At 41.3% G+C, this 17,119-nt stretch overlaps 2 protein-coding genes across 4 annotated transcripts; both read left to right on the top strand.

The window, feature by feature from the left end:
* The first annotated feature begins 217 nt into the window (after positions 1–217).
* LOC108654119 (solute carrier family 25 member 32) lies at positions 218–6,452 on the top strand. Its single transcript, XM_018105201.3, has 5 exons — positions 218–1,249; positions 4,121–4,274; positions 4,351–4,705; positions 4,906–5,051; positions 5,999–6,452. The coding sequence occupies exons 1-5, from the start codon at positions 1,102–1,104 to the stop codon at positions 6,162–6,164; spliced, it is 969 nt and encodes a 322-aa protein (XP_017960690.1). The 5' UTR covers positions 218–1,101; the 3' UTR covers positions 6,165–6,452.
* Positions 6,453–6,881: 429 nt separating this feature from the next.
* Positions 6,882–16,809, top strand: Rab32 (RAS oncogene family member Rab32). 3 transcript variants are annotated; one of them, XM_018105194.3, is made up of 4 exons: positions 6,882–8,263; positions 15,436–15,831; positions 15,903–16,046; positions 16,103–16,809. In XM_018105194.3, the coding sequence occupies exons 1-4, from the start codon at positions 7,724–7,726 to the stop codon at positions 16,208–16,210; spliced, it is 1,188 nt and encodes a 395-aa protein (XP_017960683.1). In that variant the 5' UTR covers positions 6,882–7,723; the 3' UTR covers positions 16,211–16,809. The 3 variants fall into 3 exon arrangements, with proteins under 3 accessions (XP_017960683.1, XP_089118432.1, XP_017960682.1); XM_089262306.1 differs by lacking the exon at positions 6,882–8,263 and adding an exon at positions 12,845–13,051; XM_018105193.3 differs by lacking the exon at positions 6,882–8,263 and adding an exon at positions 13,201–14,937.
* Positions 16,810–17,119: the final 310 nt, after the last annotated feature.

The following is a 17,119-nucleotide window of genomic DNA, read 5'->3' on the forward strand; positions in this document are numbered from 1 at the left end:
CCAGCAGAAACACAAAGTAATAAATTTTAATTATAACATTTGTGTCTCACTAAGTAGATTTACCTCAATGAGTTAAAAAACGAGCAACTGTCTAATTGTTTTAAAATTATTTCGTGCATATTCAAAAATCATTATTCAAATCATTTTAAAATTTTCAGCATGCTTCAATACCCACTACTGTTTGAGGCACCCTCGTAAATGCCATTCAGCGTAAACGCGCACATCTACTCAACTGCTGAGGTTCAGAAAGTTCATTTATCGATATATCGATACATTTCGTTAAACACTACAAAAGCCCAACATCGGCTGCTGAACGATTCATTCGTGTTTTCGTCGTCGTTCGGTTAAACACATAGCAAAGAGGTGCGCCGTGAGAGTCAAAGCCACAGATAAAAAATTTTGTGCACGCGCATTCTAATAGTAAAAAAGAATAACCTGTCATTATTTAATCGCCTTCACGTGTATTTTGCAACAGTGAAATAATATACTAAGCAGTCTAATTGTGGCAAGCAAGAGAAATGCAAACGGCGTTACATAAGCAAATGTTCAGCATTTGCAAATGAATATTTACTAAGCATTAAATGAAAACGAAGCAGACGAAAAGGCGTCCGTCAAACTTCCCAGTTTTCGTCTGAATATTTCATCAGCCATATACACAATTTATGTGCTAAGAGCTGCAGAGTAACTGTATTGAGAAGCGAAAATACTTGAACTGAACAACCCAGCATTCAATTAGTCAAAGAGAGAGGGAAAATATGTGCTCGGCAACAAAACAAAGGCAGAAATGTTTAAGTATACGAAGCAACAGCAACAGCAACAACAACATTAGCAGCAGCAGCAACAGCACCAGCAGCAGACAAAATATATCGGCGCTTAGCAACAAGACGAATTCACTGCGAATTGCGGCCATGTGTAACGAGTTTCTCTGATTCACCGTAGATCAAAGACGCAGCTATAGGCCAAAGATTGTAAATAAAATACGTAGACACGTACACATACCTATATAGATACATACAAATATATATAACGAGTAAAAGAGCAAGCTAATTGCCTAAAATAATAATAATAACAGTACAACAAAGTCAAATCGCGCAATCGAAAATGAACGCAAATACAGCGCCCAGCAGCCCTGGCAAATTCAATGTGTTTGCCCACGTCAAATACGAGCATCTGGTTGCCGGCGTCTCGGGCGGCGTTGCATCCACGCTCATCCTGCACCCACTGGATCTCATTAAAATACGCTTTGCTGGTGAGTACCCTGGGAGTGATTCAACGAATCGATCATTCCGTCTACGCGAGATACGCGCGTCTAGCACGTGACCGTAAACTGTAACTGTAGATTTGCGTCTGTCTCTTAAAATGCTTTGAATTGGTTCAGTGTTGCGCAGTTTGTTTGTTTTGCTTTTCGTTCAAGCTGTCTAGCTGCAAATACAGATTTTTTTGTTGCGCATGCCGGCAGATTTATATAAACGTAGGTATAAAAGTTTCCACTGTAATGTAAATTTAATTTTAGTTTGTCTGATAAACCTGCATTATATTTGTTAGCTGTCTGTTGTAATGTCATTATTATCTAGCCTATTCTATTTACGCCTAATTTAGCTTTTTTCCTAGTTAACTAGTTCAGCACTGCAAGCGATTGCATTGCTTGTGCTCTCTCTCTCTCTTTATTTCCGCCTTATCAACTGTTGTTTGTAGTTGCAGTTAAAAATTTCCACGAGCGTTAAATTAGTCTGGAAATGTTGTAACACAAGCAAATAAACTAGCGGCTGCACGTGGAGCTTAGAAAAACCTATAAATATGTAAATATATAAATAAACATTTGCCTGTTGATTGCGTTCCCATTTGGCAGTAATTTATTGACGTCTTGACATTTGCGAAAACAAAGTCCTCAGTTTTCTTCTTCTTTTTTTTCGCTGACCGATTATGCTACATTTAGTCGATTATCAGCGGGAATGTTAGGCGCAATCTACGCACGTACTAGAACAAGCTAGAAGCACACGCCCCCTTGCAGAATTTTTTTTGGCACTTATTGGGCACGATAATTGTTACAGTGAAGACTACCTTGACCGAAAAGTGTATTTGTGCTTAGCAAAGTTTAGTTTGGTGAACTTTGAACGTCGTGAGTCAGCATTCATCGATTATTTTAGTACACACAATAAAAACTTTTCATAGTTGTCCTCGTATAGAGTACATTGTTATTTCCGTATTTTGCTCGATTTTGTTCAATAATAAGGCATAACAATAACAACGGAAACAGGTTTCTGTTGTTGTTATTGTATTTTTTATTGTTTTAACATTTATTAACTCTGTTTTGCCAGTCGCTAAACTTTTCACTTAACCTGTTTACTATTACCAATCAGATTGGTAAATACATTTTTGCAAGTGTTATTTAAATACGTTAACAGTAGCAACAAATTTAGTTGTTTATGCGAAAAATCTTTAAGCGCGCAACAAAATAGCAAGAAAAGTAAATGAAGAATCAGATCCTTATGAAAACATATGCTGAGGCCATCTATGGAGTAGAATTTGCAACATTCACGCACATACATACATACATGCGATTGTATGACGCACCTAGCGGGGGAAAAACGAAGCCAAACGTCAGCAAATGGCGTAAACTTGTTTATCTACATTATACCGTTTGCTGGAGCAACAGCTGATGGGTATACTATGGTGCCACAAAGCTCTGACGAATGCTAGATAGGATGAGAGGCAGACAACTGCGACAGATTACATTTCTATAAATAAACATTAATTTATTATTTATCTATGTGCATATATGTTAATTTCGCACGCTAAAATATCTGGCACAGCATATGTTGCTGCTTACAGGGTAGCACATAGTCGACCTTTGCACTTCTGTCTCTTGCGTATTCGCTTGTTTATGGCTGCCGTTCAGCGTCATCACGTGACCAACATGTTGACTGTACGTTTTGTTAACGGCATATATCTACACTCATATATGAGTGTGTGCTCGTGCGTGTGTGTGTGTGTGTATCAGCAGAAGCAACTGGTTAAGTCAACTCTAAATGTTGTTACCAAGTGCGCAGTTCTGTCAGCGCTGCAAAACAAGTGAAATTCGTGTGCTCGATCAGAGTTGAAACATCAGCTGTTTTATATGTGTTTTATCAGTTTGTGCATGTGCAACAGTCAGTCGTAAGGCAATTGTTAATATCATATTCAATTTTAATTTCCCTTTCCTATGACTTTCAAATCAGCATATTTTGTGTCTGTTCCCCGCCAAAGTCAATCGCAAGTCAAACTAGCGAAAACAGCGCCATCTATTAATAGAATCTTTCGACAAGAGACGAGCCCCCAAAACGTCGCTGTTGTCAGGGCAGATCGAGACGTCAGCGCTTCTTATTAGCAGATTGTTATAAAGTTTTGTTTTTGTTTTTTATTTTTCTGTGTCCTATATGTAAGTATATATATGTATATTTAAATAATTATAGACTCATCGAAAGTCATGCTATAGCAACAGCCAGCCTATATGGCAACCACATTCTCCATTTTTCCAATTGGACTCGTTATCACATCCGTTGCAAACAATTAGCGCTATCTCTGTTGGCCGCGAAAACAACAAGTTGTTGTTGAGGTTGTTATTGACTGCTATTGTTGTTGTTGTTGTTGTTGCAGCCGGCCATTAGGCAATGCCCAAAAATCAACAACAAGAATAGCTTCAGTTGGTTGTACAGTCGGCCAAAAAGCATTGCCAAAAGACTGAACAGCTGTGAAGAAATTTCTACCTAGTTGATTGACTGATTGAGCACTGCTCTATGAATCACTCAACCTCAACATTTCTTGCCTAGTTGATTGACCTAGGGAGTATCCATACACAAAGCTTGTTGCTGTTTGCTGAAGAATACACGGCTAAAACTTTCATTCGTTGACAGTTTAATTCTTTGCTAATCAAACTTAATCAAACATTGCAAAAGTTTTGCAACTCATTTTTCATTTGATAAACAAGAAGTACCTAAACTTGATTACTCTATTAGTCACCTGTGCACGCGTCTAGAGGCGGTCTAGTGATTTGAAGGTTAATGTCTAGACTTTAAAGTAAACAGTGCGTAAACATATAAATTTTATCATTTACGATGCTCGCTTGTGTTTTCAATTACAGTCAATGACGGGCGCACAGCGGCAGTGCCCCAATATCGTGGATTGGGCAGCGCATTTACCACCATCTTTCGCCAGGAGGGCTTCCGTGGACTCTACAAGGGCGTTACACCCAATGTCTGGGGCTCCGGCTCCTCGTGGGGTCTGTACTTCATGTTGTAAGTAACTACAAAGCGATAGTAGATTGGCATTTGATTAACAGTTCTCTTCTACCCTCTACCCTCTACCCTATAGCTACAACACCATCAAGACGTTTATTCAGGGTGGCAATACGACGATGTCGCTAGGCCCCACAATGCACATGCTGGCAGCCGCCGAGTCGGGCGCCCTCACTTTGTTGCTTACAAATCCCATTTGGGTGGTGAAGACGCGTCTTTGTCTGCAATACGATGCGGCGGGCAGCGCTGAATACCGAGGCATGGTTCACGCTCTCGCAGAGATCTACAGGACGGAGGGAATACGCGGACTCTACCGGGGCTTTGTGCCCGGCATGCTTGGCGTCTCGCATGGTGCCATTCAGTTCATGACCTACGAGGAGATGAAGAACGCATATAATGAATACCGCAAGCTGCCCATCGACACGAAATTGGTGTGTAGCATCACATGATCCAGCTGTTGCCATCTAGATATATAGCTATAGATGTCGTATATAGCGCGTGCGATAACATGTGTATATATATGTATATATAGTATAGCTATATATGCCTATTTGGCAGCTGTTCAATTTCATTTTATTTTCAACTCAATTCTACATCCCTCTCTCTTTCTCTCGCCGTCTCCCTCTAATAGGCAACGAGTGAATATTTGGCATTTGCGGCGATGTCGAAGCTGATTGCAGCAGCAGCCACATATCCATATCAGGTGGTTCGTGCCCGTCTACAAGATCATCACCATCGTTATAACGGCACCTGGGACTGCATCAAACAGACTTGGAGGTACGAACGCATGCGCGGTTTCTATAAGGGACTCGTGCCGTACTTGGTCCACGTAACGCCCAACATTTGCATGGTTATGCTGATATGGGAGAAGCTGACCAGCTAGGCGTATTAGAGTATTCAACTAGTTCAACTAGATTATAGCTACATATAAGATATACCCATACATATATATCTATAAATATATATGAATATGTACACGAATCTACGCGGAAGTTTAGCTGCATGACAAAGCGCAACATTATTTTGTATTATTGTTTCATGATTTTGTTTTACACATGTAACTAATTATAGTTAGTATATATAATTTGAGATTAAGTTAATTCCATAGCTAGAATTGATACTATATGATTTTTGTCATATACTATATAATTCGATAAGTAAACTTGTGCTAAATGAAAAGAAAATATGTGAAATGTAATTTCAAAGGATTTGCACAAATTTTAGTTTATAGTTTAGTTAAATTATTTATTTACATACATTGTTCTAGTTAGGCGTAACTAATTTTCGTTTTGGCAAAAAGATTCTTCATAATTTTACACTTTTTTTATCGAAAAAAAAAAAAACAAACTAAATAAATTTAGCCTTACATTTAAAATGTGAACCGAACAAAAGAAACACAAAAGAAACTTTCATGAAAAGAACACTAGCAAAAGATATATAGAAATCACAATATCTTAAAAAATTAAAATGCTAAGAAACTACATAAAAGAAAATATGTTTCCACAAGCTCTCAACACGAGTTGTTTTTTTTATTTCGCCTTCAGCCCCAGTAAGTAAGTAGTATACGAATATATATATCTTTACTTATGTGTATGTCTATATGAAGTTCTTTTTGATTGTGCAGAATCTCTTTGCTAAACTGAAATGAATTGCATTGCATTGTAAGTAGTTAAGATGCGTGATGACAAGTTACTTATATTCTTATTGCTTGATTCTCATTGCAGGTTCGAGGGTGTGGTGGGCTTCTACAAGGGTTTGAAGGCGAGTCTGATAAGGGTTGTGCCCGCCTGCATGATCACGTTCTTGGTTTATGAGAACGTCTCGCATTTCATGCTGGCTCGAAGCAAACGCCTCCAGGAGATTGACAATATCAAAAAAGAACCTGCTTAAGCTGTGCCTTTTTTATACCTTTGTTTTAATTTAGTACGAAATCTTTCGATACGTTGATCGATGGTCACAATTAGTTGTTAATTTGTTAATATTATTTATAGATTGATATACCTTAATTGTTATTGAGTAGAGTCTGTGTGTAAACGATATTCCTACGCAAAAGCATTATATATAGGAAATCGAAGAAGCTTTATATATATTTTCTAAGTCAAAGTACCAGTGGAGAGCCTCTCTTTAAAACATAGCTGTGTATTAATTTTAAGAAATATAATTTGTAATAACACCACATATATATATATGTTTTTTATGTACAATATGTCTGACTTATTTTAAATGTAATTGACAAACGTTCAATTCGAATTTCAAATTGGCGCGCTGTAGATGAACGAAGCTAACGTTAACCGTTTCAACCATTCGTTCAATTACTGCTTGTATTTTAGGACAACTAATATTTGTTCCAATAGTCAATCAATAAATATATATATATCAGTAATATCGCAACCTATTTAGTTTTTTTTTTTAATACATTTTCATGTTGATTACATGCCTGAGAATTTAATTTAAGAGTTGTCATCCATTCCATTAACATAGTCCATAATTGTCAGCACTCGGTTTGAATGTGTCAAATTGGCGCGCTAAAGCAAACCCGTTTCTTGCTTAACCGTTTCAGCTATTCAATGAACCGTTTCGCTCAGCTGAAGCTCTCACCGCATTTCGTTCAGTTGATAGCTGAATGTGACAGCGTGCGGATGTGCTGCGCTTATTTCTGTGAGCTTGTCTGAAGTACAGCGAGCGTCTTTTTTGAGTCTCTCTTTTTTCGTACGTGTGTGAATTTAATTTTCGTGATATTAAATTAACGCCAAGGAGGAATAATAATAACAACAACAACAACATCATCGATAAGACAATAATTAAAATGAAAATAAAGGCTTATGCAACTGGCCGTGTGAATGTTAAATGTTTTAATGCTTAATTGAGTGCTCCATTTCTTGGCTCGAAAAACCAGTTTGCAATTTGTTTACTTAACTTGACATTTGGCGATAGTCAAAAAGTGCAGCAATTGCAGCCAGCGAGTTCAATAAACCCCATAGTGTCTGAAAGAGAGATAACCTGACCAACAAAATTTTTGCATTGTTAAAAATAAATTGTAATTTTGATAAGTGCGCGCCGAAAGTTCAAGTGCAGCCGCATTTATTACCGTTGGAACAAAAGCGAAGAGAGCAAGAGTGTCAAAGGAAGAGGAAGAGAGACAAGAGTGAGGAGCGGAGCAGTGGAACTTTTTTCGACAACCACATGTTGCTGAGCCGTTAGAGTTGACAAGGCGAAATAAACGGTACAAACAAAACAGAACAAATAGAGACAGCACGCATGTGTGTATGCATTTGCAAGTGTATGTTAATGTGTAGTGTGTGAGTAGATAAAGAGCGTGCGAATGACCTTGACTGGCGGAGCAGACAAGTGAAGTGATAAAGCAAGAACAGCAACAAATAGAGTTATTTGTCAAAGTCTAAAGAGCAATAACACGCAACTCACCCCCACATAAACCCCATTGCCACTGCATGGCAACTAGCGTTATTCGCTGCAGCGTTGTCTCATCCTCAGCCGGACGCCGCAACCTCTGCGACTCTCAGCCGGAGCTCGGCTCTGTCGGATCCAACTCCAAATCCAAGTCGTTCAGTTATCTGAGCAGCAGCAACAATAATAGCAACAACAACAACAATAACAACACCACCAACACTAACACTAGCAACAGTAGCTGTGCCTGCGTACGTTGCCATCTCGCTTACGACTGCTACAGCTCTAAGAAGGACCAGTCGCCGGTTGAATACAAGCATCAGCCGCAAAGCGTCGTCTCTTTGGGCATACTTAGTGCCAAGGAATCGCCGTTATTAGCACGCCACCAGCCAGCACTCCAATTGGAATCGAAGCAGCAGCTGAGCAACTTGAACTTTTCGCTGCGCAGCGCGACGCCAGCGTACGCGTCGCCTAAACCACAAATCGATCTCAACGCCGTTGAGGCGCTTAGCACAGCGGATATGCCGGCGGCACGCATCAACAACATGGATATCAATCGGAATAACGGTTATCTGTACAATGGGGTGAGTAGAGTACATGCAATCTCAGTGAGCGAGGGCACTTTAAGAAGTTGACTAAAGTATGCAGGCAGAGCAACTGGTATATATTGGTGAATATGCCGACCCTCGTTATATTTTTATGTTGCATAAAACCCGAAAAAAGTTTATAAATTCCGCTCGCACTGTCCAAGTTTTGCAATAAAAGTCATGTCAGCTACATATGTATTTGCACATGTATTTATCGTACTCGCCTCCCTAGCCCACCAGGCAACAACAACAATAGCCATTGCTGTAACAGCAGTTGTTGTTTTTGTTGTTAATATATTCAAAGCTCTCGTGTATAACACAATCAATAAGCTTAAATCACGCTCAGCTCGGCGAAAAAAGAGCTGAAAATGCTAATTCGAATTCGAGCTCGAATTGTAATTGGAATTGGAACTGTGGCGATGAGGAATGCAACGAAAGCGGAGAACTGGAAGTGTTTACTTGTTATTTGACTGCGCTTGACTTTCCAATTAGAATCGCGCGCGCGAGAGAGAGAGAGAGTGAGGGAGAGAAAGAGCATATGAGCTTGGCTGGGTATTCGAATTTTATTATAGAGCATTTCAGACTTAGCTAATATGAAATATATGTACATATTTATATGTTAAAAATTCCAATAATATATTTATAATGAAATTCACTTTAATGTCTGATTGGAAATGTAAATAGAATCAACTGTGATGGTGAGTAACAAGATAATTATTTTGCAAGCATTTGATTCCAATTAGAATGAAAAACTCAAATTTGAATGCTAAATGGAATCCGGCTGGAAGTATTAAATTACTGTGAAGTCTATTTGTTCTTGCATAAAATTGTCTTAAAATATTTTGCCTGTCGGCAAGGGTATTTACTCGTCGTCATCTCTATATATAGCTTCTTCAATATTCCATTTTCAAGATCATGTCAAGTTTTGTTCAGCCTATAAACAAAAAACTGCCAAGAAAAAAGGGAATAAAGAAAAAAAAAAAAAACAATTCGAATCTTATGTCACAGTAATTTCCACAGAGTTAAGAGGAAATGAAATCTAAATTGTTGACCAAATAAACACGACGATAAAGGCGAAGTGGTCAAAGGAGGAGGGAGGCGAGCTGGGCGGGGCTGTCTGCCACAAATGCCGCTGCTGCGAGCCGTGGCACGTGTTATGGGCAATGGAATTTCACTCTCGATATGCGATATACTATATACATATACAATATATGTATGTATATAGGCAAGCCGGTCGAGGTTGGCTGCCCAGCAAATCGAGTGTGCGTGTGTGTGGGTGTGTCTGGGCGATACTTAAACGATTGCTAGTTAGATATATGCATTGTCTTATTGGACTCAACTTGGAACATATTTCGCAGCGTTTCACGTCACGATTTTAAGGTCAGTGGGGTAGGGGAATGTAATGGAATGGAATGGGAACTACATTAAAGAGCCCACGTCTTAATTAAAGACAAGCATTAATAATTGTTGGCATTTTTTCATGTGAATCATGGCTGCATTTAGGCTTTGGCTTCTCCTCAATCTAATCAGTGCTCACCTTTTTGTGTTTCTTTCGGGTGACTCGACATTTGCAGAGATAAGATATCAATATCAATATCGATGCCCGCGCAGAGTATCAAATATGCGCCGCGTGTACAAAAATGTTCATTGAGTAATCGCTTAGAATAAAACATCTCTCGCGCTCTCCCTCTCTCTGTCTCTCTTTGTATATATTCCATATTCCATTACTATATATACTTATTAATTTGCATAATCAGCTTTTGCGCATCGTTGCAAGCTGCAGGCCTGAAGCCAATGCACTTTGTGACTGTCTTGTTGTTGTTGTTGTGTGCTGCTGTTGCTGGTGCAACTAAACAACATTTTTTAGTTTCACATTTTATTTTTCATCTGCCACACGCAAGTTACAGACAGAGATATTCATGTGCCTATAATATATTGTATTTATATCTCTATGATTTATTATCTATTATGTGAGCACATACCAAAGACAGAGCAAGGTCGAGTTTTTAAAAGTCTCTCGCAGCTATAGATAGCTGTGGCAGTTGCAACATTGAGATACATTCATAAAAACAAATACAGCTGCAGAGACAGCTACAATAGTTGATGAACAGACAACAGCAACGTATGTATGTATGTATATATAGATACATACATACATAGATACAGATTCAGATGAAGATCAAATTTATATACAGGCATATATTTAGGGAGAAACAGCGAAAGAGAGCAATTACTGATGGAGATTTTCCTATATAGACGAAGAGATAAATACAGAAATAGATATAATTAGAAGCATATTAAGTCCAAATACAGACACAGACATATTTTAATATCCATATATATTCCATATGATAGTTAGGTACTTTTCCATCATGAAATATAATTAGATTTTGCCATTTTTATTTCCCGCTAATTTTCCTAATTTTTCCTTCCATCTCTAATATTCCGATGCATCATAATGTATGTATGTATGTATGTATGTATGTATATGTATATAAAATATATTTCATATTTAATACTCAATTCTAGCTTCATTTTAATTAAATAATTAACACGAATTTGCTGCAATGAAAAGCGGAATTTCCCACGAGAAAAGTCTCGCATAAGCATTGCATATTTTTGCCACCTTCTGCCAAAGTGTTGCATACTTTCGTGGCAACATGAAAAGCCCCATTCATGAAAATTCCGATTCCATTTCCGTTTTGGGGCAAATTGAGGGGCGTGCTCGCACAAATTCAGTTGAAGCATTTGTCTGAGCCACGCCCACATAAATATGACGTCTACAGGGCAGCTAATGCCGTGCAGCATGCAAAACCGAAGTACAGTGGAACAATGTTAAGACGAACCTGTATATTTTAGTTAAATAATTTTAAAAGAACTAAATTTATATTTTATTAATTTTTTAATTTAAAAAAATATCTGGTTTTTCATATAAAATTTATACAATTTCAATAAATATTTGGTTTCGCCTTTTGTATGAAATGTGTGAGCTCATTAGCGAAGTTCTACTGTAGTTCCCATATGGATCTGTTCAGACTGCTTGCCAAAGGACCAACTGGTTCCATTATATCCTGATTTAACTAAACACGCCACAACTCTGCAACTATCTCTCATTCTCTCTCTCTCCATCTCTCTCTTTCTGCCATGTTTCATTGACTTGAGCTCCAGTTTCATCTGTTTTTTTTTTTTTTTTGTTTAGATTGGGGTCGTTTGTAATTGCAGCGTTTAAGTGAAATGCTTCAAATGCTCACATATCCTGGCTTCCTTTGCTAAACACTTCAAACTCCCCTCGTCCCGCCCGCCCGTTCATCCCTTTGTCGATGGCGTGCAAACATTTCTGTGTGCCACAAAAGAATTTCTCGCTTCAGGTGAAAGTGAATTTGCTTATGCAAACGGCTCCAACGGCCTTTCTCTGTATACCTTAAAGGTAAGAGGTAAAGCACCAGGTGCTTGGTCTAAATCATTGAAACGAGCGTGAGGAGCAAGCAGAACAAACGGAACTAGTTGAACAACTAGGCTTACAAGGGTTACATATGAAAATACCATGATTGGAGCTTAAAGTGCTATGGAAATGCAGAGGAAAAATCAAAGTGCTTTAAGGAACTGAATAGAAAATATTAACTCTTTTCCATCTCTCTAGCTGGCTTTGACTCTGTCTCCTACTGCCTTCATCTCTCTCTCTCACATCTCTCTTTTTCGGATCTTTATGTTTCTATTTCTTTCTCAGCTTTTTCCCATTTCTTTTCTATTCTCTGTGTTTTGTCTTCTATCTATATTCTCTATTCTATGTTCCATTCTATTCTATATATTCTAATTTTTGCTTTTCCCTCCCTCACCCTCTCTGGTTTCCCTCTCTGTCATATCTGCATCGTCCAGATGCCAAATGTATTCTAATTGTGTTGCCCTACTACCAAATCCTTCACTTAAATTATGCATAGACAGAGGAGACTTTTCATACCTCGCATTTGTCTGCATTGATTATGGAAATGTTTTTCTTGGCTTTTCGTGCAGTTTGCACTCAATGGGGGAAAACTTGTAACTACAATTGAACAGCATATTGAATATATAATACATAGAATATAGTCAGCAGAACCGCAGATTGTGTGCTTGGTTGACAAGTGCCGTCAGGGGCTTATGGAGCGGCTAGTGATATGCCAAGCTAGAGCTATTTATATAGACCAAATGCTATTTCAAATCGAGCAAATCGTTACGTGAGATTTGACATGACATCACAGCGCACAAATCATCGGCTTTATCTTCCGCATAGTCTTCAACCCAGAGATAGAGGGGGCCAGAGAGCGGGCCGAGGGGGTAGCTAGGTCGAGTGTAATTGTATATATGCAATATGTCTTTATTGTGGCTTACCACGTTTTGCAATAAACGTAATTCTATATAGCGACTGTCTATGTTCGTATACATACATACATACATATGTATGTATGTATGTGCCACCCACTGGTTGAGATTCTCTTTGAGTCGCGTCTCTCGCTGGCAAATCCTCAGCTTGAAAAGGAAGCCCGCGAAGTGCTTAGGGTCAAGCGGCGAAGAACTAGCTAAACTAGTTATTCGCGCGCCCCGGCTCTGGTCAGTTGACAGTTAGCTGCTTGTTAGCCCTCGCCACGCCCCATTTGGCATACACAGCCGCTGGCCCTGACATGCTGGAGTCAAGTATATCAAAAAATAGAGACGGATTCATTCATTAGAACAAAGGCCCATGCTTGATAAGCGAGTGTCGCCGCATTTTGTGGGCACATTCAGCGATCGCAGCTCGGCTGGGCAGTGTTGGTAAGCGTGTTGGTTAACTGCCTGATGTGGATGTAATGCAAAACCTCACCACAACAAGCGCACGGGGTCCAACCTGGGCAGGGGACGGGCCGGAGGGCTGGGGCCTCTCGATCTCTGAGGCGTTACACAAATTTTATAAAAACTGAGACATTAGCAATGCGATTTTCAGTGCACCATTTGCAAATGTTCGTTGCGGTCGCTGCGACTGGCGAAGAGTGTGAACAGTGCGTGTGTGTGTGCGTATGTGTGTATGTATGTGTGTGCGTGTGTGCAGGATAACTGCCAGTAATCGAGCGAGCCCATGTGATACCCAGAAGCAACAGTGCTGAAGTAATATGCAAAAGGCCGACAAACAGGCAAAAGCAGAGCAGGCGCAGACAGGCAAGAGTAAAGCGAAAGAGAAAGTGAAAAGAAACGCAGCAGCGGCAGAAGGAGGAGCAGAAGCAGGAGTAGGAGGAGGAGCAACAGCTGAGCAGGATCTGGAGCTAGAGTCGCCAAGGGCCAAGGCACGTTCGCGCTTCTCCGCCGCCTTTCGCAGTCTCAAGACCAAAAAGCAGGAGAAGGAAAAGCCTAAGCCCAGCAGCGCGGAGCAGCTGACGGCCATCAGCAGCGGCGAGGCCGAGGATCTGACCAGCCTGGGCGAGATCAGTCTGGACAGCGAGCTGAAGAGCAGCCAAAAGAAGAAGAGCCTAACGCGTCGCCTGCTGCTGGGTAGTCTGAAGCCCAAGACGAAAGAGCGACCGCACAGCCTGGCGACGAGCGATGAGCTGAGCCTCAAGAGCAGCGGCAGCGGCAGGGAACGGGAGCGGGCACTGGGCACGGGCCTGGGCAGCGGCAGCAGCAGCACACTGAAGATAACCATAAGCGGCAAGAAAGTTGAGACTGTCGAAGTCAAAGGCAGAGGCGAGACGGATTACCTGACACCGATACCGACGCAGACGGCAACTGAAGAAGCGACAGCCGCAACAGCAACGGTAAAGCCAACAGCAACAGCGACAGCGACAAAAGAGACAGCTAAGCTAATTGTGGCCAAGGTGGTGTCCAAAGAGCAGAGCAAGCAGAAGAAGCAGTCGAAGCAGCCGAAGCAGCCGAAGCAACAGCTGAGAGCAGCGCCGCAGATTGAGGAGAAAATCGTTATCACTGAGAGCAGGCGAGATACGCCGCCGCGCGAACGAGCGCCGGCAAAGCCGAGTCGCGCATCGAGCAGTCAGTCAGCCAACAGCGCTGGGGAGCAGCACAAGTCGAGCAGTGCCAGCAGAGCCGTAAGCCTGCCCAGCCGTGAGAAGCGTGCATTGACGCAACAGCAACAACTGCAGCAGCAGCAGCAGCGTGGACATCGTTTGAATAAAGGCAGCAATACGGCAGCTCTGGAGAAAGAGGCGCTAGTGACGCCGCCCGGTTCGGAGTTGCAGCCAGCGCCGGCTCCTGCCAGTTCCACGCCCGAATTGAGGCCACCCTCGCCGCCCACCTCGTCCACCCTCGTCCTGGTCAGCCTGGCGGAGTCGTCGGACGCCGTCTCTCTAGCCGAATCAGCCCAGACAGCAGCTGCGCCTGTCGTGCGCTTTGCCGTTGGCAGCGCTGTCCGCGGCCCGGACGCCTACGAGCTAGCCCTAGCCGCCGCAGCCAATCAGCAGCCCAGCTCCAGCGAGGAGCCCAGCGATTCCAGCCTGCGGCGCCTGAGCTTCAAGCAGCAGTTGGCTCTATCGGATCACGACAGCATCGAGGGCAGGCGCGAGACGGTGCGCTATCAGTCGGTGGCCAGCGAGTACGGCGAGGATCAGGACACGGGCGACGAGCAGGAGGAGGACGACGGCCCCCAGCTGGACAAAGACGCCAAGCCCATGCCGGCCTTTGGCGATTTGACTATGGACCAGGAAATGGAACCGGTAAGCTGTGCATTGGACTCAATCGCAGCCGCTGCTCGAAAAAACAAGCAAACGAAGCCGCAAAAGTGTTTGCCCCCCCCATAGTCGGACGTCGGACATCGTACGACCCCTCGAACCGAACAGCCAACAACAGCTCTACCTCCCCTTCCTCCACCCCTTGCCTCTTTAAGTGTTCGTTCATTAAGTGTAAAGAGAACGTCTTTGGTTTGGCACTTGTTACAATTTATTTATGACTGTGATGAAGCGCTAGGATTTCCTTGAATGTGCCCCAATGGGTCTCCCAGAATGAATCACTACAATCTTATGCAGACGAGTATATTCGTTGCTAACTATTTAAGTGCTCCGGAAGGGTTTTCGATTTCTAGTTGTGCAATGGGGAATAACTAAAACGAAGCACTGATTCGTATAGGATCCATTCCATTTTCCTCTGCAGTCGAGTATGCCCTTTATTCTCGCTCTCTTTTAACCTCTGCCCGTCTCATTCTCTCTCTATTGCAGACCATAATGTCGCCCAGTGGCGAGAAGCGCGAACATCTCTACAAGATCCTAGTGATCGGTGAGCTGGGCACAGGCAAAACATCGTTCATCAAGCGCTACGTCCATCAGTTCTTCAGCCAAAACTATCGAGCGACAATCGGTGTGGATTTCGCATTGAAGGTGCTGCACTGGGATGCCAATACGATAGTGCGCCTGCAGCTCTGGGATATCGCCGGGCAGGAGAGATTCGGCAATATGACGCGGGTCTACTACAAGGAGGCGGTGGGCGCTTTCATTGTGTTCGACGTGACGCGCAGCGGAACCTTCGACTGCGTCAGCAAGTGGAAGGAGGATCTCGACTCGAAGGTTCAACTACCCGATGGCAGTCCCATACCCTGCATATTGCTCGCCAATAAGGTACAGTGTGATCGATTGATGGAGATTTCCGATTTTTTGCTATATGATCTCTTATATTTGATCATTTACAGTGTGATCAGGAGAAGCAGGGCATTGTGACGCAGCCGGAGCGCATGGATGAGTATGTGAGAGAAAATGGTTTCGCTGGCTGGTTCGAGACCTCGGCCAAGGAGAACATCAACATCGACGAGGCAGCGCGTGCCTTGGTGAACAAAGTAAGTGATCTATCAATCAGTCAATCAATTATATTCATTTTATCCATCATTCACAGATACTCATCAATGACAAACTGATAACTGCCGATGCGAATGATGCGGAGAAATTCAATTTGAGTGCGGCTGATGCGAGCGCAGAGACCAAGAACAAGTGCTCCTGCTGACCGGCTGTTGCGTTCATCCAGATGCATTCCAGCAATCAAATTGGGCTTTAAGCATACACACACACACATACACATACACATTTATAGAAACATGATAAGAATAACTATGCTTAGGTTCTTTTGTAAAGTGTGTCTAAGATTTAGCTTCGTATCATGTTCATCCATCATCATGGTTATAAAATCTAAGTTGAAGCAGTGCGTGTCCATAAAATTATCTATATGACTATATCACACACACACACTCACAGACAGACACACACATTTATATATTATATAAGCTAGAGCTCAGTTTTGAGATAATGCAGCATCATTTCTACATTTGTGTAAAATACGAATCGTCGTCCAATTGTTTTTTTACTTTTGTTTGTTTTTTGCTTTTGTTTTGTTAATGTGAGAGTTTTTTATCTTGAATTTATATAGTAAATAGGAACACACACACACATACATACATGAACATACACAAACTCTGCCATCTTTATTTGCATTTAGATAAATGTACGTTTTATTCAACACAGATTACAGCAGAATGAAAAAAAAAAAAATACATTTATTTATCTGCACGCAATCAAATAAAAAATTTTAATGTTAGTTAAGCCAAATGATATACGAGTTTTATTGTTAGAGAAATTAACTTAATACCTATGACCTAGGCGGCTGGCTAAATGCGCATTTATTTACAAGCTGCGAAAATGCAAACAATATTAATTACACCTATGTATGTTTAATTAGTGCGCAAAAGCAAAGAAAATTAATTTGAATTTAATTTTTTGCGCGCACTTATTTTTAAACTATCGATATGTTATCGTAAATTGTATTAACTTCGTTGAGGAATCTATACGCATAAATGATATTCCTAAAGTTGATAAACCTAAACTGATCCTTACATGATATACTAATGAAATTTAGAAT

This window comes from Drosophila navojoa, chromosome 5, assembly GCF_054131105.1.
Source record: "Drosophila navojoa isolate 15081-1374.11 chromosome 5, UAZ_NAV_1.0, whole genome shotgun sequence".
NCBI classification, from domain to species: domain Eukaryota; kingdom Metazoa; phylum Arthropoda; class Insecta; order Diptera; family Drosophilidae; genus Drosophila; species Drosophila navojoa.

Excerpts from the sequence above, each read along its gene's own strand:
- Rab32 (XM_018105193.3), top strand. The coding sequence starts at position 13,387 with ATGCAAAAGGCCGACAAACAGGCAAAAGCAGAGCAGGCGCAGACAGGC. Across the intron at positions 15,832-15,902 it reads GCATATTGCTCGCCAATAAG|TGTGATCAGGAGAAGCAGGG; the intron begins GTACAGTGTGAT and ends GATCATTTACAG. Across the intron at positions 16,047-16,102 it reads CGCGTGCCTTGGTGAACAAA|ATACTCATCAATGACAAACT; the intron begins GTAAGTGATCTA and ends CATCATTCACAG.
- LOC108654119 (XM_018105201.3), top strand. The coding sequence starts at position 1,102 with ATGAACGCAAATACAGCGCCCAGCAGCCCTGGCAAATTCAATGTGTTT. Across the intron at positions 1,250-4,120 it reads CATTAAAATACGCTTTGCTG|TCAATGACGGGCGCACAGCG; the intron begins GTGAGTACCCTG and ends TTTCAATTACAG. Across the intron at positions 5,052-5,998 it reads TGCATCAAACAGACTTGGAG|GTTCGAGGGTGTGGTGGGCT; the intron begins GTACGAACGCAT and ends TTCTCATTGCAG.